This window comes from Haematobia irritans, chromosome 1 (genome assembly GCF_050003625.1).
Source record: "Haematobia irritans isolate KBUSLIRL chromosome 1, ASM5000362v1, whole genome shotgun sequence".
NCBI lineage: Eukaryota > Metazoa > Arthropoda > Insecta > Diptera > Muscidae > Haematobia > Haematobia irritans.
The window spans coordinates 171513785-171539813 of record NC_134397.1 but is presented as its reverse complement, the minus strand read 5'-3'; the positions used below and the strand labels follow the sequence as shown (position 1 = coordinate 171539813).

At 29.8% G+C, this 26029-nt stretch overlaps 1 protein-coding gene across 1 annotated transcript in view; it reads left to right on the top strand.

Annotated features, from left to right (window-relative positions):
• LOC142222136 (uncharacterized) overlaps positions 1-25561 on the top strand; it is a 350911-nt gene extending 325350 nt beyond the window's left edge. Inside the window, exons 10-11 of the mRNA XM_075292103.1 lie at positions 11696-11836; positions 16091-25561. Coding sequence (XP_075148218.1) covers positions 11696-11836; positions 16091-16289 — 340 coding nt within the window. The 3' untranslated portion in view covers positions 16290-25561. The remainder of the gene's footprint in view (positions 1-11695; positions 11837-16090) is intronic.
• The last annotated feature ends 468 nt before the right edge of the window (positions 25562-26029 follow it).

Genomic DNA, 26029 nt, shown 5'->3' with positions numbered 1-26029 from the left:
TAAATGGGAATCTTGTCTTCTATTTGGTTACAATTCTTGCCACATCTCGAATAATCCTCCCTGCTAAATGTGGATTAATTTTAGATTTTTTTACTAAACTGTTCTACAAACACCGATATGATAGAAATAAAGAAATATTTGTAGACAAATTTAAGAAAATTTAGTAGGTATAATCAAAAAAAAAAAAAATTGTATTGGATCGAAAGATTTCTACCTTCTCTTAAGGATTTCAATAATGATTCCGAGGCATTGGTCCCGCATTCTTAAAATAAAGGCGTCAATTATTCTCGGACATATATAAAAAAAGAATATTTTTTTTTAGTTAACAACGCTTTTCAAGTCAAAGCAAAAGCCCTTTAAAATCTCCAAATTATAACAGTTTCATCAACAGAAGAAGCACGTTTTCCCAAATTAAAAAAAAAAAAAACAACAACAAAACTTAAAACCCAAGATGTTCACCCATAAATCAAGTTTAAGATTGTGAATATTCTTTCCAGTAAAAGGAAGGTTGCAAGTCTTTAATATTAGCTCAATGTAGTTCTCAGTGCACAATTAACAAAATTTTTAATAAAAGAAAATATCTGGATTTAAGATAAAAAACTTTAAAAATAGGCGTATACCTATTTTTTGGATAAATTTTCTTTAGAAATAAAATATTGACAAAATTTTCTATAGAAATAAAATTTTTACAATATTTTCTATTGAAATAAAATTTTTACAAAATTGTCTATAGAAATAAAATTTTGACAACATTTTCTACATAAATTAACAAAAACAATTAACAAAATTTCAATAAAAGGAAATATCTGGATTTAAGATAAAAAAACTTCAAAAATAGGCTAACAACTATTTTTTGAATAAATTTTCTTTAGAAATACAATTTTGACAAAATTTTCCTATAGAAATAAAATTTTTACAAAATTTTCTATTGAAATAAAATTTTGACAAAATTTTCTATAGTAACTAAATTTTGACAAATTTGTCTATAGAAATAAAATTTTGACAAAATTGTCTTTAGAAATAAAATGATGACAAAATTTTCTATAGTAATAAAATTTTCGATATGAATAAAATTTTGACAAAATTTTCTATAGAAATAAAATTTTGACAAAATTTTCTATAGAAATAAGATTTTGACAAAATTTTCCATTGAAATAAAATTTTGACAAAATTTTCTATTGAAATAAAATTTTGACAAAATTGTCTATAGAAATAAAATTTTGACCAAATTTTCTACATAAATTAACAAAAACAATTAACAAAATTTTCAATAAAAGAAAATATCTGGATTTAAGATAAAAATACTTCAAAAATAGGCTAATAACTATTTTTTGAATAAATTTTCTTTAGAAATACAATTTTGACTAAATTTTCTTTAGAAATAAAATATTGACAAATTTTCCTATAGAAATAAAATTTTTACAAAATTTTCTATAGAAATAAAATTTTTACAAACTTTTCTATTGAAATAAAATTTTGACAAAATTTTCTAAGTAATTAAATTTTGGCAAATTTGTCTATAGAAATAAAATTTTGACAAAATTGTCTTTAGAAATAAAATTTTGACAACATTTTCTATAGAAATAAAATTTTGACAAAATTTTCTATAGAAATAAGGTTTTGACAAAATTTTCCATTGAAATAAAATTTTGACAAAATTTTCTATTGAAATAAAATTTTGACAAAATTGTCTATAGAAATAAAATTTTCTACATAAATTAATAAAAACAATTAACAAAATTTTCAATAAAAACATATCTGGATTTAAGATAAAAAACTTCAAAAATAGGTTAATAACTATTTTGTGAATAAATTTTCTTTAGAAATACAATTTTGACTAAAATTCCTTTAGAAATAAAATATTGACAAAATTTTCTATAGAAATAAAATTTTTACAAACTTTTCTATAGAAATAAAATTTTGACAAAATTGTCTATAGAAATAAAATTTTGACAAAATTGTCTTTAGAAATAAAATGATGACAAAATTTTCTATAGTAATAAAATTTTGACAAAATTTTCTATAGAAATAAAATTTTGACAAAATTTTCTATAGAAACAAAATTTTCTATAGAAATAAAAATTTGACAAAATTTTCTACATAAAAAAAAAATTGACAACATTTTATATAGATATAAAATTTTAACAAAATTTTCTTTAGAAATATAATTTTGACTAAATTTTCTATAGAAAAAAAATGTCTAGAAATAAAATGTTTACAACATTTTCTATAGGAATAAAATTTTGACAAAATTTTCTGAAGAAATAACATTTTAAAATCTTTAAAATCCTTTAAAATCTCCAAATTATAACAGTTTCATCAACAGAAGAAGCACGTTTTCCCAAATTAAAAAAAAAAACAACAACAAAACTTAAAACCCAAGATGTTCACCCATAAATCAAGTTTAAGATTGTGAATATTCTTTCCAGTAAAAGGAAGGTTGCAAGTCTTTAATATTAGCTCAATGTAGTTCTCAGTGCACAATTAACAAAATTTTTAATAAAAGAATATATCTGGATTTAAGATAAAAAACTTTAAAAATAGGCGTATACCTATTTTTTGGATAAATTTTCTTTAGAAATAAAATATTGACAAAATTTTCTATAGAAATAAAATTTTTACAATATTTTCTATTGAAATAAAATTTTTACAAAATTGTCTATAGAAATAAAATTTTGACAACATTTTCTACATAAATTAACAAAAACAATTAACAAAATTTCAATAAAAGGAAATATCTGGATTTAAGATAAAAAAACTTCAAAAATAGGCTAACAACTATTTTTTGAATAAATTTTCTTTAGAAATACAATTTTGACAAAATTTTCCTATAGAAATAAAATTTTTACAAAATTTTCTATAGAAATAAAATTTTTACAAAATTTTCTATTGAAATAAAATTTTGACAAAATTTTCTATAGTAACTAAATTTTGACAAATTTGTCTATAGAAATAAAATTTTGACAAAATTGTCTTTAGAAATAAAATGATGACAAAATTTTCTATAGTAATAAAATTTTCGATATGAATAAAATTTTGACAAAATTTTCTATAGAAATAAAATTTTGACAAAATTTTCTATAGAAATAAGATTTTGACAAAATTTCCCATTGAAATAAAATTTTGACAAAATTTTCTATTGAAATAAAATTTTGACAAAATTGTCTATAGAAATAAAATTTTGACCAAATTTTCTACATAAATTAACAAAAACAATTAACAAAATTTTCAATAAAAGAAAATATCTGGATTTAAGATAAAAATACTTCAAAAATAGGCTAATAACTATTTTTTGAATAAATTTTCTTTAGAAATACAATTTTGACTAAATTTTCTTTAGAAATAAAATATTGACAAATTTTCCTATAGAAATAAAATGTTTACAAAATTTTCTATAGAAATAAAATTTTTACAAACTTTTCTATTGAAATAAAATTTTGACAAAATTTTCTAAGTAATTAAATTTTGGCAAATTTGTCTATAGAAATAAAATTTTGACAAAATTGTCTTTAGAAATAAAATTTTGACAACATTTTCTATAGAAATAAAATTTTGACAAAATTTTCTATAGAAATAAGGTTTTGACAAAATTTTCCATTGAAATAAAATTTTGACAAAATTTTCTATTGAAATAAAATTTTGACAAAATTGTCTATAGAAATAAAATTTTCTACATAAATTAATAAAAACAATTAACAAAATTTTCAATAAAAATATATCTGGATTTAAGATAAAAAACTTCAAAAATAGGTTAATAACTATTTTGTGAATCAATTTTCTTTAGAAATAAAATATTGACAAAATTTTCTATAGAAATAAAATTTGTACAAACTTTTCTATAGAAATAAAATTTTGTCAAAATTGTCTATAGAAATAAAATTTTGACAAAATTGTCTTTAGAAATAAAATGATGACAAAATTGTCTATAGAAATAAAATTTTGACAAAATTGTCTTTAGAAATAAAATGATGACAAAATTTTCTATAGTAATAAAATTTTGACAAAATTTTCTATAGAAATAAAATTTTGACAAAATTTTCTATAGAAACAAAATTTTCTATAGAAATAAAAATTTGACAAAATTTTCTACATAAAAAAAATTGACAACATTTTATATAGATATAAAATTTTAACAAAATTTTCTTTAGAAATATAATTTTGACTAAATTTTCTATAGAAAAAAAATGTCTAGAAATAAAATGTTTACAACATTTTCTATAGAAATAAAATTTTGACAAAATTTTCTGAAGAAATAAAATTTTGACAAAACTTTCTATTGAAATAAAATGTTGTCAAAATTTTCTATAGAAAATGCGACAAAATAAAATAAAATTTTGACAACATTTTTTATATATATTAATATTCATGTCCAATTAGCTCGCATTTAAAATGTTAATAAATTGTAATTACTATATAAAATCTTTATAAAATTCTTTATAGAAATAATTTTTAGTAAAAATAACCTGCCAAAATTTGAAGAAATTTTTTAGTAAAATTTTCTTCAAACTTTGATAGATTATTTTAGGCTCTAATGGTAAACGTGCTTTCGTCCTAAATAATCACCAATTCAATTTAAAATACTTCACAAAATTTGGAATTTTTTGCAAGCGTTTATGAAACAAACAAAAAACGGTCTCTGCTGTAAGAAATCTGTAATAATTTAATAATTTTGAAATTTTTGTCATACCAATTTCCGGGTTCAATAACATGAGAATTTCGAAACATAAAACCAGGAAAATTGTGATCGCCTTCGAAATGATCGCTCGAGAAAATGAAAATGGTAGTTTGATCACCATGTATTTACACTAAAAAAAAGCATACTCGGTTCCAAAGATTTTGTCTGTACTTTAAAAAATTTGGTATTGATTCCGAGCCAAAGAAGCGGAGAATACAAGTAAGGATACTTTTAAGACACAATTCTCTTTTAAATTTAGCTTTTGTGTACTTGCTTCTAGGAAGCAAATTTTAATTTTTCGCTTTCTCAGCTTTTTTTCTTCATATGCTATCAAAGTCCTTTAAAAACGAGTTAACGGCAACTTTATTTTCCAAATTAGGACTCGACTTCCAGTAGAAATTATGCTATGTTTGCAGTAAAAAACTTCTTTAAAATAAAGTTTTGAAAAACATGTCCTATATTTGAACGATTTTTTCTTTGTAGTCAAAATGCAAAAAGACAACAAATTTAAAGACAATTTCTTTAAATTTAAAGAATTTTTCTGAATTATTAAAGTCAAGTTGACCTTAGCCTATAAATTTTTTCTTTCATGTTAAGATACCCATTTTTAAGTCAAATCACTTAATTATAAAGACAATACGACTTCATTGAAAAATTTATCGACTTTTGGACAAGGAAAATAACTTTATTTTAGAGAAATGCGTCTTCTATGCTAAGCAAAATTTGTATTCGTATTTTAAAGACATGAAATCTTTGATCTCACGACAATATTTTTTTCAGTGTATGAACGAAAACTTATTTCTAAATACTCTGTTAATACAATTGGATGGGGTAGATGGGATATATTTTCCAAATCAGTGTGGAACCCTGATGAGGGGGCAATATCTAGGTCCGAAATTTGTTCACAATTGCAGAAAAATATCTAAGTCAAGCTGATTAAAATTATAAATTAGCGCTTGTGCTCCCAAAATACATGCATGTGACCATTTCTAGTTACATTTATTTGTTCGTAAATACATACTTTTGTTTTGTTAAGAACAAAATGGGCAATTTGGTAAATAATTTGGTAATTTAATTTTTCTAATTGTTATAATATAGAAATTTGCATAAATGTTTTATTGCTTCCTAAAAGATGTCTTAATTTTAAAGAAGCTGCTTTGGTATTCAATTCAAAAATCCTTATGTGAACTATCCTTTTCACTGATTCATTTTGATGGTGGTGCATTTGATGCAACATCCTGTTCTATCATAGATAGATTTTTATGCCAAATTGATTTTGAATGTTTATGCAGAGTATCCAACGTAATAACACACACACACACATACATACCTAAGCATGTAACCATTACCCCGCAACACAATGATATTTGTATAACACAACGTATGACACACCCTGCGAACCATTATGAATCCATATCAGGTGCACCCTGCTGTTGTATATGCATATGTATGCGTTTATGCATTTAAAGTGCCTTTAAGTGGCAATTAGATACTCCATGCATTTAGGTGTTAAAGGACACTTAAAACTGGTAGTTCCATTATACTTGCACTCATCCTCCCCACAATCATCCATGAACACTATGCTCATATATACCTCCTGGTATACATTATTGTAGCATGTCTATCTTTCATGTCTGGCATTTTGTCTCTCTCTATGATATACCACACACATACACACACCTACATTCTTCATACATTGAACATAGAATGAGAAATTCGGTGTGCAAATTTTAAAAACTATTGCAGCAAATGGAACATGCAGATTTATGATAACCATCGAGGGCGAAATGAATGTGCCATGAATAATAATCAATTATGTGCAGCCATTTGTCTTCAAGGACCTCTAATCTTTATGATGGTTAATGCAATGCAGAGTGAGAGAGAGAGAAAGAGTGGGAGGTTCATGTATGTAGGTGTAATCGACAGTTAAATTACAAGAGCATAACGCATATCTAATGTAGGACATTATGATCTACAAAATATTAATGCAATGAATATTCTCCTCAAAGTAAAGTGAATATTTATGCAATGCCATTTATGTTGGGTGTATTAATATAAATATTTATTTTTATTTACAATAAATTGTCTATCTGTAAAAACTACACAGAACAAGTATATATGGTCGTAAGTTTAGACAGGCCGAATCTCCCTCCTTTGTCTTATCGTTATACGAGTACCTTATGTAACACATCGAAATATTGGTCTCACTCTCTATATAGTATATATTTTAAGTCATGTTGAAATTCAACCGATTCGGTTGAAGTTTGGCCGTCTAATTAACATGCGAAAATTGGTTCATATCGTTCCAAAATTATTTATAGATTCTTCTGTATAAATCAATCCAGAACTAAAGAGCCTTATAGAGGTATTTATTCTAAAAATTTCATTCCCGAGGAATGTATTTATACCCTGCGCCACACTGTGGAACAGGGTATTATAAGTTAGTGCATATGTTTGCAACACCCAGAAGGAGACTAGATAGGCACATGGTGTCTTTGGCAAAAATGCTCAGGGTGGGCTCCTGAGTCGATATAGCCATGTCCGTCTGTCTGTGAACAGATTTTGTAAACAAAGTCTAGGTCGCAGTTTTAGTCCAATCGATTTCAAATTTGGCACTAGGTGTTTTGGCTCAGAATAGAACCCTATTGATTTTGGAAGAAATCGGTCCAAATTTAGATATAGCTCCCATATATATATTTCGCCCGATATGGACCTATATGGCCCCAGAAGCCAGAGTTTTAATCTAATTTGCTTAAAATTTTGCACAAGAAGAACAATTAGTACTATAGTCAAGTATGCCAAAGTTTATTGAAATCGGTTCAGATTTAGATATAGCTGCCATATATATCTTTCGACCGAAATGGACTAATACGGTCCCAGAAGCCAGAGTTTTACCCCAATTTGGTTGAAATTCTGCACTAGGAGTACAATTAGTAGTGTCGTCAAGTGCGCCACATTTTATTGAAATCGGTTCAGATTTAGATATATCTCCCATTTATATCGTTCGCCCGATTTACACTCATATAAGCACAGTGGCCAATCTTTTACTCCGATTTAATTGAAATTTTGCAGAGGGAGTAGAATTGGCATTGTAGCTATGCGTGCCAAATTTGGTTGAAATCGGTCCAGATTTAAATATATCTCCCATATATATCGTTCGCCCGATTTACACTCATATGACCACAGTGGCCAATCTTTTACTCCGATTTCATTGAAATTTTGCAGAGGGAGTAGAATTGGCATTGTAGCTATGCGTGCCAAATTTGGTTGAAATCGGTTCAGATTTAGATATAGCTCCAATATATAGATTTCGCCCGATTTACACCCATATGACCACAGAGTCCAATTTTTAACTCCGATTTAGTTGAAATTTTGCACAGGGAGTAGAATTAGCATTGTAGCTATGCGTGCCCAATTTGGTTGAAATCGGTTCAGATTTAGATATAGCTCCCATATATATGTGTTTCTCTGATTTCGACAAAAATGGTCAAAATACCAACATTTTTCTTGTAAAATCGCCAGTGCTTAGTCGAAAAGTTGTAAAAATTACACTAATTTTCCTAAACTTCTAATACATATATATCGAGCGATAAATCATAAATAAACTTTTGCGAAGTTTCCTTAAAATTGCTTCAGATTAAAATGTTTCCCATATTTTTTTAATAACATTGTGTTCCACCTTAGTGCATTAGCCGACTTAAATTTTGAGTCTATAGATTTTGTAGAAGTCTATCAAATTCTGTCCAGATCGAGTGATATTTAAATGTATGTATTTGGGACAAACATTTATATATAGCCCCCAACATATTTGACGGATGTGATATGGTATCGAAAATTTAGATCTAAAAAGTGATGCAGTGTATAATATAGTCGGCCCCGCCCCACTTTAGACTTTCACTACTTGTTTTTCATATATTTTTTTTTTCAACCAACTAAAATTTGCTATCGTAGTTAGTTAACTTATATCGACATTTTGTTAACCCCGTAGAGTATAAAAACAATTTTTAAGTTTTACTGCGACACATAAAAGTTTTTCGCCTTTTTAAAAATTCGATTTCAAATACTCTTCTAGTATATTTGATATGAAAACTTGATGGTATTACATCAAACTTTTGTTGTTTTTTTTTTGATAACCTCCACCATAGGATGGGGGTATATTAACTTTGTCATTTCGTTTGTAATACATCGAAATATTGCTCTAAGACCCCATAAAGTATATATATTCTGGGTCGTGGTGAAATTCTGAGTCGATCTGAGTATGTCCGTCCGTCCGTTGAAATCACGCTAACTTCCGAACGAAACAAGCTATCGACTTGAAACTTGCGAAGACTCTAAGAGAAGCCAATTTCATCCTATCCAGCTGAAATTTGGTACATGGTGTCAGCATATGATCTTTAACAACCATGCAAAAATTGCTCTACATCGGTCCATAATTATATATAGCCCCCATATAAACCGATCCACCGATTTGGCTTGCGGAGCCTCTAAGAGAAGCAAATTTCATCCGATCCGGCTGAAACTTGGTGCATGGTGTTAGTATATGGTCTCTAATAACTATGCAAAAATTGGTCCACATCGGTCCATAATTATATATATCCATATCCTCATAGGTCATATGTTATAGCCCTCAGATAAATCGATCCCCAATCACACAAAAATTGGTCCATATCAAGTTCATAATTGTAAATAACCCCATATAAACCGATCCCCAGATTTGACCTCCGATGCCTTTTGGAGAAGCAAAATTTATCCGATCTGGTTGAAATTTGGTACGTGATGGTAGTATATGATATTTAACAGCCATGCCAAACGTGGTCCATAATCATATATAGCCCCCATATGAACTGATACCGAGATTTGGTTTTGGAGCCTCTTGGAGGAGCAAATTTCATCCGAATCAGTTGAAATTTGATACATTGTGCTAGTATGTGGCCGTTAACAACCATGCCTGACTAACACAGGTCCATATCCTCATAGGTCATATGTTATAGCCCTCAGATAAATCGATCCCCAAATGGGCCATATCGGTCCACTTTTACGTATAGCCCCCATATAAACGGACCCCAAAATTTGGCTTGTGGGGACTCTAAGAGAAGCAAGTTTCATCCGATCCAGCTGAAATTTGGTACATGGTGTCAGCATATGATCTTTAACAACCATGCAAAAGTTGCTCTATATCGGTCCATAATTATATATAGCCCCCATATAAAGCGATCCACCGATTTGGCTTGCGGAGCCTCTAAGAGAAGCAAATTTCATCCGATCCGGCTGAAACATGGTGCATGGTGTTAGTATATGGTCTCTAATAACTATGCAAAAATTGGTCCACATCGGTCCATAATTATATATATCCATATCCTCATAGGTCATATGTTATAGCCCTCAGATAAATCGACCCCCAATCACACAAAAATTGGTCCATATCAAGTTCATAATTGTATATAGCCCCCATATAAGCGACCCCCATTCTGGCTCTCTATCATGTATGGACTAACTCACAATTTAGAAAACGATGTTAAGAAGTTTTAAGATACCACAACCCAAGTAATTCGATTGTGGATGACAGTCTTTTGTACAAGTTTCTATGCAATCCATGGTGGAAGGTACATAAGATTCGGCCTGGCCGAACTTACGGTCGTATATACTTGTTTTTTTTTTCTTAGTATCATTTAAAACTTACGCCGAAAGTAATTTCAGCATTGTATTCTCCATGAAATAAGGTCACATTTTAAAATTGTAATACTCAGCCCACAACGAATTCTAGGGGAATAGCAAAATCCATGTGACATTTCTATCTACAGTTTCGTGAATAGCCTTTTTGTGTATTTCATCAATTTTAAATGAGCTTCATCAATTGTATTAGCAACAAAGAGTGGGAAAAAATAGAATGGTGAAACAAACTAAAGTCATTGTATCTTTTTTTGCCTATCGTATTTAATTCCGATCAGCTTAACTTTTTGGCCTATTTCATTCAATGACGCGAAGTCTACTTGATTTTATTCTATTCTAAATCGTTCCATTAAGCTTAACATGAAAGTTGTAGCCACCTCTCAATAGAAAAACGAAATAAAATCGAAAATTAAATGCCAGTACAATGCCACCATTACATTTAAAAGGAAATCTGTTTTTTTTTCGAGAAAAATTCAAATCAAGTATTAACGTCTATTGAGATAAATCCTTAATAGAGAAAATAACCCACCATTCGTAAACTATCAATGAAGACATTTGAAATCAATGCAAAGAAAATCAAAAATACGATTTGGTTAAAAAAAATGTATTTACTCTAGATTACTCGAGAAAAGAAAATTGCAAATAAAATTTTAACAACGTTAGTATAAATATAAATTCAAAATTGAAATTTCGATTTAAATTTAAGGCAAAAATAAAAAAAAAAACTATGCTAGGTATTTATTTGATATGGCTTGTATTGGTGAGATAGTCGTTCGGACTCGGCTATAAAAAGGAGATCCCTTGTCACCTCAGTGATAAGAGAGAAGTTCACCACTGTGGTATCACAATAGACGGAATAGTCTAAGTGAGCCTGATACATAGGGCTGCCACCTAAACTAACCTAACCTTGTATTGGCGAGAAGCAATCATGTCCTTGATATACCCAGCACAAAAAGCGTTACCACAAAAGCAATGAAAATGTTCTTTGTTGATCCAGAGGTGTTGAAAAATTGATTCAGAAGCAATTAATTTTCATCTTTTTAAGCATCCGCTGCATTGATTTTGCATAAGGTTTTCAGATGTGCTGCAATTTTAGCATTTCGGATTTTATTGAAAAAGAAAATTAAGTACATTTTACAAATAAAAAAAATTAAATTTATTGCGAAAAATTATATATAAACTCAAAACTTCTTATGCAGTAAAAACTATGCGCATCTCTAGAAGAGCATTTTTGGATGCATTTTAGTGGAAGACCTCTGAAAGTTTTTTTTGCTGAATATTTGCTAGCAATTCTCAAAATTTCTGTTGGTTTTATTTGATGTGTGATTCCTCTTTTTTTTGTACTTTCAGAATATATGGCAATGATACATTTACATTACATTTGGATCATGGTCGTGGCTTTGGAAAAGCTTTCCATGATGATTTAACCATATTGGCTCCCATGTTGCAGTGCTGTATGGTACGCAAATCCACCGTCAGAAAATTACTGGAGTAAGTATCTCAATTTTTGAAAGATCACTAATAGAACATGACTAAATAATTTCTACAACATTTAGAGTATTACAGTTACGAGTATTACTTAATTGATTAAATTATCATTATAATTAAAAGACAATAACTTCAACTAAAATCAAACACAAGTAGATCGTAAAGTCTTGTTGGGCCTACTGCCCTTTGAAGGCCAACATAGTCGTTTAAATCGAAAACAATTTAAGCTTGCTGTAATTTCTAAGCCGCTTGTCTGACTGCTGTCATATTTATTCGAGTGACAAATCCTTTTATTGTTTACAAACTTACAGAAGCATTTTGATTTATTGCTTTCAGCAAAGGAGTTATTCGTGATGAAATGGAATGATGGAAAATCACAAGTGGCTATCTTTAGAGCCTCCAGTGAAGAAATTATTTATCTCTCATACCATTGCTCTTAACCGTGATACTGAGAGTCTTACATCACGTCCAAAAAATTGACGAATAAAACAAATATATACGGACGTAAGTTCGACCAGGCTGAATCTTATGTACCCTCCACCGTAGAAACTTCTACTAAAGACTCTCATCCACACCACCACCACGTAGCAAATTTAAACCTGATCGGATGAAATTTACCCCTCAAAGAGGCTCAGGAGTTCAAATCTGGTCATCGGTTTATATGGGGACTATATATAATTATGGACCGATATGGACCACTTTTTGCAAGATTGTTAGAGACCATACCTAACCTAACCTAACCTAGAGACCATATACTAACACCCTGTACCAAATTTCAATCGTATAGGATGAATTTTGTTTCTGTAAGAGGCTCCGCCAGTCACATCTGGTGGTCGTTTTTTATGGGGGCTATACGTAAATGTGGCTCGATATAACCCATTTGCAATACCATCTTACCTACATTTATAACAACTACTTGTGCCAAGTTTCAAGTCGATAGCTTGTTTCATTCGGAAGTTAGCGTGATTTCAACAGACGGACGAACCGCCGGTCAGATCTATATCGACTCAGAATTTCACCAAGACCCAGAATATATATACTTTATGGGATCTTAGACCAATATTTCGATGTGTTACAAACGGAATGACAAAGTTTAAATATAACCCCATCCTATGGTAGAGGGTATAAACATTTTTTTGTGTGTAATTGTTTGGTGAGTATCCGAGATTTTTTTCTTTTGTGAAACAAATTCGAAAATTTTAGCTTTTTTTGTTGCAAAATGTATCAGCCAACCTACAGAAAAAATATTGTAACGAACTTCGTTGGGCCAAATCTAAAGGCGATGGGTTCAAAACTGCTCCTATGCTTTGATTATATCTTAGTTATGAGGTCGGATTAAAAAATAAAATATTAAATAAAAGTATTTTGTCCCCTTCACCTCAGCTATGATAGACTTATGCCAACTATTTTCGAAACGCGCCTTTTTGTATCCGTAAGAGCTCCTTTGTAGATGTTTATTTTATCATCTCTATCATAGCAATACACTTTTCTATAATCGATGTTTTTAGTTTATAATGAGGACAAAATAGGTGATCTTTTTGAGGTACTCTGGATCGTCATTGATGATGTTCAATAACTTTTGAGCGATTTTCGTGCATCGATTTTTATACCCTCCACCATAGGATGGGTGTTATATTAACTTTGTCATTCCGTTTGTAACACATCGAAATATTGCTCTAAGACCCCATATTATATAGTATATATATTCTGGGTCGTGGTGAAATTCCGAGTCGATCTGAGCATTTCCGTCCGTCCGTCTGTTGAAATCACGCTAACTTCTGAACGAAACAAGCTATTTACTTGAAACTTGGCACAAGTAGTTGTTATTGATGTAGGTCGGATGGTATTGCAAATGGGCCATATCGGTCCACTTTTACCATCCACTTTTACCACCCATATAAACCGATCCCCAGATTTGGCTTGCGGAGCCTCTAAGAAAAGCAAATGTCATCCGATCCGGCTGAAATTTGGTACATGGTGTTAGTATATGGTCTCTAACAACCAATCAAAAATTGGTCTACATCGGTCCATAATTATATATAGCCCCCATATAAGCCGATCCCCAAATTTGACCTCGGGATCCTCTTAGAGGAGCAGAATTCATCCGATCCGGTTGAAATTTGGTACGAGGTATTAGTATATGGTCTCCAACAACCATGCAAGAATTGGTCCATATCGGTCCATAATTATATATAGCCCCCATATAAATCGATCCCCAGATTTGTCCTCCGGAGCCTCTTGGAGGAGCTAAATTCATCCGATCCGGTTGAAATTTGGAACATGGTGTCAGAATGTGGTCTCTAACAAATACGCAAGAATTGGTCCATATCGGTCCATAATTATATATAGCCCCCCATATAAACCGTTCCCCAGATTTGATCTCCGTAGCCTCTTGGAGGAGCAAAATTCATCCGATCCGGTTGAAATTTTCAACGTGGTGTTAGTATAAGGCCGCTTATAACCATGCCATAATTGGTCCATATCGGTCTATAGTTATATATAGCCGATCCCCAATCACACAAAAATTGGTCCATATCGGTCCATTATCTACCAAAATTTTATTTTTATAAAAAACATTGTCAAAATGTTATTTCTATAGAAAAATTTGTCCAAATTTTATTTCTATAGAAAATTTTGTCAAAATTTTATTTCTATAAAAAATTTTGTCAAAATTTTATTTCTATAGAAAATTTTGTCAAAATTTTATTTCTATAGAAAATTTTGTCAAAATTTTATTTCTATAGAAAATTTTTTCCAAATTGTATTTCTATAGAAAATTTTTTCCAAATTGTATTTCTATAGAAAGTTTTTTCCAAATTTTATTTCTATAGAAAATTTTTTCCAAATTTGACTTCTATAGAAAATGTTGTCAAAATTTTATTTCTATAGAAACTTTAAACTTAATTAAATACGTATTTAATCGGCCTTTTTTAGTTTAATATATACCACGTATGGACTATGTGGTATATATTACGGTGTTAGGAAGTTTTAAGATATCTTGCCATCGGCAAGTGTTTCCTCAGCCCAAGTAATTCGATTGTGGATGACAGTCTTCAGTAGAAGTTTCTACGCAATCCATGGTGGAGGGTACATAAGCTTCGGCCTGGCCGAACTTATGGCCGTATATACTTGTTTTATTTTTTCATTTTTTATGACCCTTGCCATGAATTTTGAAAGATGGTCAGTGTTACCGTTTCTAGAAAGTCATAAAAGGCGGCACTGTTTTTGCTTTAATAGCATTAGAATTAGGTTAGGTTAGGTATAGTGGCAGCCCGATATATTAGGCTCACTTAGACTATTCAGTCCATTGTGATACCACAGTCGTGAACTTCTACTCCTTCTTCCTCAACCCCAACTTTTTTTTCGTGGATTCAAACCCAGTTTCGACCAAACACCAAAAAGTTTTTCAGCGTTGGATTATCATACCTCAGTAATCCTGGTGACATTTCTGAGAGTTTGAAAGCTTCTCTAGGTGGTTTCACTGCAATGTGGAACGCCGTTCGGACTCGGCAATAAAAAGGATGTCCCTTGTCATTGAGCTTAACATAGAATCGGGCAGCACTCAGTGATAAGGTCACTACTGTGGTATCACAATGGACTGAAAGTCTAAGTGAGCCTGAAATATCGGCCAGATTTCTGCTATTTTGTAGATTTTTCATGCAATTTAGCTTTCTATGCCTACACCCTCAAAAAAATCGCTTCTGTAACATATATATTTTCAGGATTGGTCCAAACAAAATATTGTTTGTATTGTTCAAACATATTATATTTCACCTTAAGGTATACACTGGTAGAAAAAAATTTTAATGAAATTTTCTTTGTATGGATATATTTTTAAGGCGCCAATTGGTTACTTCCATTATTTTACTTGCAGCATACTCTCTAGGTCTCTCTTTCTAAACACATATTTGTTTATAGGATATTTCCAAATTAATATATGTTTGCATCTAAGCATATTATATTTACAAACAGTTTAAGTCCACAACATAATATGTTCTAACATATTAACATATATGTCCCAAATATGTTATGCTAGTTTATGAACATTACATGCTTGTACTTAAAAATATTGTGTTAAAAAATTTGAGTTCCAAATATATAATTTTTTACACCCAAACGTATGAAAAACTGTCTTTTTCGTCCGTGTAATAATAGTTAAAATCGTCCGCTCAGGGTTTTGCGAGGTTCAGCCAACACTCCTCTTATCTGTCGTCTGTTTTTGGATTTTAATATTTATTATATCTTTCTATTTTACAGATTCCACAATGGACCCCGTCAATTGTCACAAGTAATGCGTGAATCAATGTTAGTGGATCCAGTTAGTCCTGTCTTGTGGGAGCCACATCTTGCAGCTTTAGATCGTCGAGTGGGCATCATACTGCAAGGTGTAAGGGATTGTGTCAAAAAGAATCCCCCAGAGGAAGCCGATGGCTCCGAGGATAATGTATCATCATAGCGTTAATTAAATAGACAAATCAAACCAAACCTAGAATCTAAGAAGACTAAGACCCTATACATAGTTAACGCCAGGATAAAAAACAAACGAAAAAAATATTCCCAAAGGAAAATGTTAAAAATGTTTTTGTTGAAAGTAAGAAAAAAACTATTAAACTAGAAAACTTTGTTAAACAGAAAAAACAAATAGAAAAAAAAACCTAAAATAGCATATTACTATATACAAGTCCAAAAAACAAAGGGAATTCCTCACACATACACAAGCATTCACATAAACACATACGTATAGCCAAAAGAGAACTTTTATAAAAAGTTCCCGAAAAACGAAAAAAAAACTCCCGTGTATGCTCTCTACAAACAAAAAACATAAAAAAGCGGATAGATGAAATACATTAGACTACATTAGGACAAAAGAAACCCCAAAACTAAAACCCTGTATGCTTAGGGTACACATACACATACAGATATATTAAAACAAAAAAGTGTTAAACAAATTAAGCTCCTATACAAACATACAAAAAAGAACAACTACAGTTGCAATTAGTTACACTAACCACATAGAACGAAACCTCTAGTTTAATTAAATCCTCACAAACCCCAACACCAACAACAATAAGTAGAAACAAATAAGCTTTAAAAGTGATAGATTTCTATGTATAAGTCGTCGTGGCGAAATAAGGACATGATTTAATTAAAATTTTTAAATATAGAAATATTTATATTTTACATTTGTATTTGTTGTTGTCCATATCGTGCGACTTTAGTACCTTTTGTTTATGTTTTTTTTTAAACCAAAATAATGTGAACAATTTGCAAACAAAACTAATTTCATATAGTTTTGTTTTCTTAAACGATCTTATAAAAAACAAGTCTTGGCAGCTATTACAGTTTTAAAGATTTTCGATATGATTTTTTTTTTTTTTCTAAATTCTTTTTTCTGTGCAAAAATTTTTAGAAAAAGCAAATATGTAAAACAAAACGCATTTTTTGAAAATATGGATTTATCACAATTTTTTCATATTAAACTGAAGGAAACAGAACACTATGGCAACCATAGATTTTGATTATTATGGCGGGATATGTAAGTGAAAAAAAGACAAAACTTTAACTTCCGGTGGCATCGGAAGTATTCATAATTTCGAATATTATTAAATATTTAAGTTGAAATTTATTTAATTTAAATTTTCTTTTTTTTTTTGGGAGGGGGGTCGGTTTACAAAACTTAAAAAGTCGACTTTGTTTATAATGGAGTCGATTTTATACAAAAACAAGTATATACAGCAGTAAGTTCGGCCAGGCCGAATCTTAAATATCCTCTTAAAACTCTTCGTCGTAGCGGGTTTCTAGAATTTTAACGGGTTTGATGGAGTTCAACCAGATTCTACCTATGAAGACTAGATCAGATTTTGGATTTATGAGAACCAATTTTGTTTGAGTTTTAGAGAAATCATAAACATATCGTGTATATGATGAAATAACGCCTACATTTAAAATCTTAAATCTGTAGATTTTTTCCGCCATTATTTAAATGAATACGATGAGTAAAATCTGGAAATTTTACTTTCAGTTTCAAGCAATTTTCATAATCAGTGCGCCTGTTATACCCTGAAAGAAGTGTTTTCTTTTCTGAGGAACGAAATTTTAGACAAGCATAGTTTTCTTTTGACACAAATTTAGAGACAATCTTTGAATCGCTTATCAAAAATTCGGATAAGATTGCACTAAACGAAAATACTTTATACGAAAGGGAAATTTCGTTTGTCTAAAATTTCATTCCGAAAGAAAATATTTTTTTCTTTGGGTGTACCCTCAAGAAGTTAAATCGGTCTATATGCCTTACCAAACGGACCGGTAAAAATAAATACGATACAGATTTTTGAGGGTCTACAATTCCAGTATATTTACATTTTTGTGCAAATCGGATAAAAACTACGATTTCTAGAAGCCCAAGGAATGAAATCTGGAGATCGGTCTATGTGGAGACTATACTAAAACATGAGTCGACACACACCATATACGGCTGACCTATTTGTGGTCAGCCGTATTCCAGAAGTCCTACAAATAAATTCGGGAGTTAGGCCTATATGGGGTCTATAGCAAAACATGGACCAATACTCACCACCTCTTAACATTTCTCAAATACCTCTAGAATTCCACTTTCAGACGAATTTGGTAAAAACTACGAATTCTAGAAGCCCAAGAAGTAAAATCGGGAGATCAGTCTATATTGGGGCTATACCAAAACATGGACCGATACACCTCTTTATGGTCCTAAAATACCTCTAGATTTCTAATTTCTGGCAAATTGGATAAAAACTACGGATTCTAGAAGCCCCAGGAATAAAGTCGGGAGATAGGTCTATATGGCGGCTATACCAAAACATCAACCGATACGGACCATTTTCGACACACTTCTTTATGTTCCCAAAATACCTCTAGATTTCCAATTTCAGGCACATGGGATAGTAAATACAGTTTCTAGAAGCCCAAGAGACAAATTCGGAAAATCGGTCTATATGGGGGCTATACCAAAACATCGACCGATAGGGATCATTTTCGACACACCTTTTTATAGCCCTCAAGTACCTCTAGATTTTCAATTTCAAGCAAATTGGATAAAAACTACGTTTTTTATAAGCCCAAGACCCCAAATCGGGAAGTCGGTTTATATGGGGACTATATCAAAACTTGGACCGATATAGTCCATCTTCGAACTTGACCTGCCCGCAAACAAAAAACGTGGTGTTAGTGTATGATCTCTAACAACCATGGAAAATTGGTCCATATCGTTCCATAATTATATATAGCCCACATATAAACTGATTCCCAGATTTGACTTCTGGAGCCTCTTGGAGGAGCAAAGTTCATCCGATCCGGTTGAAATTTGATACGTGGTGTTAGTATATGATCTCTAACAACCATGCAACAATTGGTCTATATCGGTCCCTAATTACATATAGCCTCCATATGAACCGATCTACAGATTTGACCTCCGGCGCCTCTTGGAGGAGCAAAATTCATCCGATCCGGTTGAAATTTGGTACGTGGTGTTAGTATATGGTCTCTAACTACGATGCAAAAATTGGTACATATCGGTCCATAATTATATATAGGCCCCATATAAACCGATCCCCAGATTTGACCTTCAGAACCTCTTGGAGGAGCAAAATTCATCCGATTCGGTTGAAATTTGGTACTGTGCGCTAGTTTGGGGCTGCTTACTGCCATGCAACAATTGATCCATATCGGTCTATAGTTATATATAGCCGATGACCAATCACACAAAAATTGGTCCAAGTCGCCAAAAAATAATCTACCAAAATTTTATTTCTATAGAAAGTTTTGTCTAAATTTTATTTCTATAGAAAATTTTGTCAAAATTTTATTTGTGTAGAAAATTTTGTTAAAATGTTTCTTCTATAGAAAATTTTGTCAAAATTTTATTTCTGTAGAAAATTTTGTCAAAATTTTATTTCTATAGAAAAGTTTGTCAAACTGAATTACACATGTATTTAATCGGCCCGTATGGACTAACTTACAATTTAGAAGACGATGTTTAGAAGTTTTAAGATACTTTGCCATCGGCAAGTGTTACCGCAACCCAAGTAATGCGATTGAGGATGACAGTCTTTAGTAGAAGTTTCCACGCAATCCATGGTGGAGGGTACATAAGAATCGGCCTGGCCGAACTTACGGCCGTATATACTTGTCAACTTTAGTTTCCCTATTAAATAATCTCTTCCCTAAAAAGTTCATTAAATATTTGTCCTAAAAAAATTCGAAAAAATTGTGTAATTATGTCATTAGAGTTTACCTTCAGTTCTATATGGAAACTGGTTCAAAAAGTGGAATAGTTATTAGAATAAGATGAGTACTAAGTTCGAGTTTAGCCGCTAAAATCAAAATTAAATCCACAAACAAAAGTATAAAATTATACCTTTTTGTTGCAAATTTTATTATAACTTAACGAAAAATAGCCCAAAGCAACTATTCATAATGTTTATATTCCTTAAAATAGATTATTAAAGAAAAATAATCGTAAAAATATGGATATTTTAGCGGCAAAACTCGAACTTAATACCCACCTTTATAGTGAAAACAAAACCTTGAAATGGAAAAAGACTATATTCTAAAATTTTCTAACCTAAAAATGGAACCTTTATATTTTAGACTTATCATTTATGATTTAATTATATTCTCATTTTCATCATTTCATTATATTCGAATTTTCAATTTTGTTTGTGAAAAAGGTCACTAAACTAATTTTAAGACAGTGTTAGAAAATGAATTTAAAGGATACTTTAAATTTAATTTCAAATTTATTTCGAATCGTAATCTGTGGTTATACACACTGGAGAAATATCGCCATCAAATAAAATTTTAATTGAATTAAAAAAAATGTTCAATTAAAAATTAATTGGTTCTATTAATTAATTTAATTAAAACGAACAATGATTGTATTAAAAGCAAAAAAAATATATATTTTTTTGTTTCTAATCACCAAATTAATTGATCAAATTAGTTTCTAATTGAAATTTCTTCTATAATCAGAGAATTAATAGTAGCAATCTACAAAGTTAATTGAAAAAATATTTGGTCCAATTAAAGTAGTAATTGATAAAAAAAAATTAATTAATTACTGTTTGTTTAAAAAAAAGTAATTAAATCAGTTAATTCTTAGTTAAATATTTTTTAAAATTCAATTAACATTTTAATTGGAAAATTTTTGGCGTTAGTTTTTATCTAATAATTAATATTGAATTTTAACCAGCACAGCCCGATAATGGTTATGGAATTTTTATGAAAGAAACAGTTATTTAAATTAGTTTTCAGACTACCTCTCGAGCTATCCTAAATTTGTAAAAATTAAAAAAAAACTGGTTAGAAAAGTTCACCTTATGCTTTTTTAAAAAGGAAGGATAAAAGTCGATTTTCTGGTAAAAAAAAAGAAAAACTTACAGTTTGTTAAAAAAAAAGTAATTAAATCAGTTAATTCTTAGTTAAATATATTTTAAAATTCAATTAACATTTTAATTGGAAAATTTTTGGCGTTAGTTTTTATCTAATAATTAATATTGAATTTTAACCAGCACAGCCCGATAATGGTTATTGAATTTTTATGAAAGAAACAGTTATTTAAATAAGTTTTCAGACTACCTCTCGAGCTATCCTAAACAGATCTACGTCAAAAGCTACACCGGTTTAATAAAAACATAAAAAATATAATGTTACTTAAATATTTTAAATTTAATTTGAAAAAAAAAAATACTAATTTAATTAATTTTTACATTAGACAGAGAAAAAATATTGTCGTGAGGCCCAAGATTTCATGTTTTTAAAATAACAACCTAATATTGCTTAGCATAGAAGATGCATTTATCTGATATAAAGTTTTTTCCTTAAAAATCACAATAAATTATAAAAATTATTTATTTGGTAAAATATTACAAAATTTTTTAATTCACATCCAAAACACTGAATTCGGATCACACGTTAAGAAATGATGCAAATTTAGGGCATTGGCTATTGAAACGTTGGATATCCGCTTATGTTAAATTTTCAGTATTTTCCGGCAACGATTTTTTCTGGGATGTTGAGTAAAACTCCCATTCGTATTTTAAGGACAAGACATCCTTGGCCTTAGAACAATATTTTTTTTTTCAGTGTAGAATTATAAAGTTGATTTTTCAGCTTCTTTATAATTTAGCGATGACGGAGTTTGGCGTTTTTCGGCCTTTTTGTATAAATTTAAAAAAAATGTTTTTTTTTTTTTTTTTTAAATTCACTTTATGATTTTTTTTTTCAAAGTTTTAGCCAAAGGATAAAAAGTCGAAAATCGATTTTCTGGTAAAAAAAAGAAGAAACTTAAGTCGACCTCTTGTAAATCTTTATATAGAATAATCTCATTATCGATATGTTATAAAAATTTAGAAAAAAAATTTTCATTTGAATTTTTGAGTTGAAAATCTTTTTTTTTTTCAAGAAAAAGTGTAGAAGTCGACAACACTAATTTTAACACATGAGCAAGACCTTATACACATGAAACTAGAGGCTCTCTGGAGTAAAACTGTGTTTACAGTCTTTCATTCTCTGGTCATTTGTCTTATTTAGAGGACTTTAAAGTTTTAAAGGACATTTAAATAGAAAAAAAAATATTTTATATAAAAATATATTATATATAATATTTTATATATATTTCTACTCATCCTACGATGCTGAGATAAAAAGAAAATGAAAGAGGAGACTCCCCTCGATTTGGCAAACATATTTGTGTTGTCATATCAGGACAAAAGCACCATATTCAAGTCCTTTCAAAATTGTAAAGAGATTCCGAATTTTCTAACAACAGTGGAAAAAATTACAAAATTTGGAAAGGACTTGAATAAGGTCTTTTTGTCCTGATATAACAAAACAAATATTTTTGCCAAATCGAGGGGCAAAAATAACAAAATTGAAATTTGTCTCACGGTGTAATCTTTTAACATTAGAAAACTTAACCTATTGGAGGTTACGGAGAATATAATCAGACTTCTGTGGGACGTATTATGGTTTATCTTCATGGTGACAATATCACCTACTTTAAAATTTTGTGAAATAGGAGTTTTACTTTTTCGACCAAGAAATTGTCTATCGACTTTTTGAATCTTTTAAAAGTACACTTTTCGATTTTTTCCAAATATGGATAACACGAGTAGGGATAAAAAGTCGAAAATTGATTTTTCTGATCAATAAAATAGAAACTGAGGTCGACATTTTGTATTTATTTATGTCGAATAAAACTCGAATTTTTGAAAATTTGTAAAAGTTGAAATCCGTTTTTTTTGGTAAAAAATCCCAAGTTGACTTTGTTATTTTTTAGCCCGTCTTGCATACACAAGGTCGTGGATTCGGTTCCTTTTTCGACCGAACACCAAAAAGTTTTTCAGCGGTGGATTAGCCCACCTCAGTAATGCTAGTGACATCTCTGAGGGTTTCAAAGTTTCTCTAAGTGGTTTCACAGCAATGTGGAACTCTGTTCGGACTCGGCTATAAAAAGGATGCCCCTTGTCATTGAGCTTAACATGGAATCGGGCAGCACTCAGTGATAAGAGAGAAGTTCACCAATGTGGCATCACAATGGACTGAATAGTCTAAGTGAGCCTGAAACATCGGGCTGCCACATAACCTAACCTAACCTAACCCTAGAAAGCTTAACCTTCTGGAGGTTACAGAGAATATAATCAGACTTCTGTGGGACGTTTCATAGTTTATCTCCATGATGACAATATAAACTACTTTAAAATTTTGTGAAATCGGAGTTTTGCTTTTTCTACCAAGAAATTGTCTATAGACTTTTTGAATCTTTTAAAAGTACACTTTTCGATTTTTTTTCAAATGTGGATAACCCGAGTAGGGATAAAAAGTCGAAATCGTCTGGTCAATAAAAAAGAAACTAAGGTCGACATTTTGTATTTCTTTATATCGAATAATCTCATTATCTACCTTGTATAAAAATTTAATAAAATTTATTAATATTAAAAAAAAAAAACAAACTCATTCGAATTTTTGAGTTTTGTAAAAGTTGAAAATGGATTTTCGATTTTTTTCAAATATGGATAACCCGAGTAGGGATAAAGAAGTCGAAAATCTGCTAGTCAATAAAATAGAAACTAAGGTCGACATTTTGTATTTCTTTATATCGAATAGTCTCATTATCGACCTTGTATAAAAATTAAAAAAAAAATCTCATTCGAATTTTAGAGCTTTGGAAAAGGTCAAATTCTTTTTTCGATTTTCGATTTTTTCAAATGTGAGCAGAAAATCGATTTTCGACTTTTGATCCCTACTCGGGTTAAAAGTCGAAAATCGATTTTCCGCTCAATAAAATAGAAACTAAGGTCGACATTTTGTATTTCTTTATATCGAATAGTCTCACTATCGACCTTGTAAAAAAATTAAAAACAAAACTCGAATTTTTGAAATTTTGTAAAAGTTGAAATCCGATTTTTTTTAGTAAAAAAACGAAGTCGACTTTTTGTTATTTTTTAACCTAGAAAGCTAAACCTACTGAAGGTTACGGAAAAGTTAAGCAGACGCTTGTGGGACGTATCATAGTTTATCTTCATGGTGACAATATCAGCTACTTTAAAATTTTGTGAAATCGAGGTTTTTGCTTTTTCGACCAAGAAATTGTCTATCGACTTTTTCTTTATATCGAATAATCTCATTATCGACCTTATATAGAAACTAAGAAAATTCACATTCGAATTTTCAAATTTTGTAAAAGTAGAAAATCGATTTTGTTGAGTAAAAGAAAGCCGAAATCGACTTTTTTTATTCTTTAACCTAGAAAGCTAAACCTACTGGAAAATACAGGTTATCTTCATGGTGACAAAATTTGTGGATTTTGTTTTTTTAAATTTTTGTACAGATTCTTTATATAAATCTTATCCATTTTTTGATAAACTTTTATTTATTGTGTAACAAAAAAATCCTATTTTAATTTTCAAAGAGGGAGAGCAAAAATTTAAAAAGCTATACCCCTCTCGGACGTAGATTAGCTGTCTAGGGTTACATCGAATAATCGAGTTTTTATAATGAGAAAAATCGACTAATCGCTCATAAACTCTAGTCGCCAAAGTCAATTAATTAGAATGACAAAGTTAACTTGTCAATTTATTTAAGATTTGGTGTAGTCGGTTCTCTGGTTGTTTTGCCTTTTTTTAATAAAAAAAATGTCTTTCAAATTTTTGAGTTTTGTAGAAGGCGACTTTTCATTTTTTTTTTTTTTTTTTTTTTAATTTGGAATACTCGAGAGGGAACATTCTCATATCTGTTCTGGGCACTCTTTTTTGCTGAATTACTTATCGTTATCAAATCAAATTTTGAATCCATAAAAAGGCTAACTGAAAGAATTCAAAAAGATATCCAAATATTTTAAACTGTCTAAAATAGTTTAAACTTTGTTCACAAACACTAATATGAAACACACACACACACACCCATCCATACGACTTCCTATCATTTAGTTTTTAATTTTCTTTTCTCAAAGAACTGTATCCTAAGTACTTGATTGAATCCCTAGGGCAGTGTTCACTTGAACCTTTAATAGTAGATATTTAGTAGTTTAGTTTTTGTCATACCAAAGAAATATCAATTATAATTTGAAATTTCATTATTTTCATCTTTTCCACCTAACAAGAAAAACACAAAACAAAAAAAAAAATCATTGGTCATATAAAATAAATCTTCTCTCAAGTGAAAATATCAATTGTCTGCATTGAAGAGGAAATATTGAAAAAAAAAATTTTTTTTTTTGAAATGACTTTTGTTTTTCGATTTATATATATAATAAATCCCATATATATTCCTATTATATTTTATAACAAAAATAAACTATCTTATAATAAAAAAAACAACAACAACATTTACCAATGAAAACAACAAATTAAAACAAACAAATCCCTAGAAATGTAATCAATAATGTTGATGTCTGTAAGTTTGTAATAAAAACAAAGATGTGGTTGATGAAGACGCTAAAGAATAATATCCTTTATAACTAAAGTACCTTATGTGCATGTTTGATGTAAATAATATAACTACCATTACTACTACAACTACTATTAAAATTATTATTATTATACAGAAATGTAATCAAAATATTTTATGGATTTTTATTAACACACACATTGTAAAATTTTAGAAAATTTGTCTTTTATACTATTTTCTTTTATTCTTGCAATAATATTTTTTTTATATAAC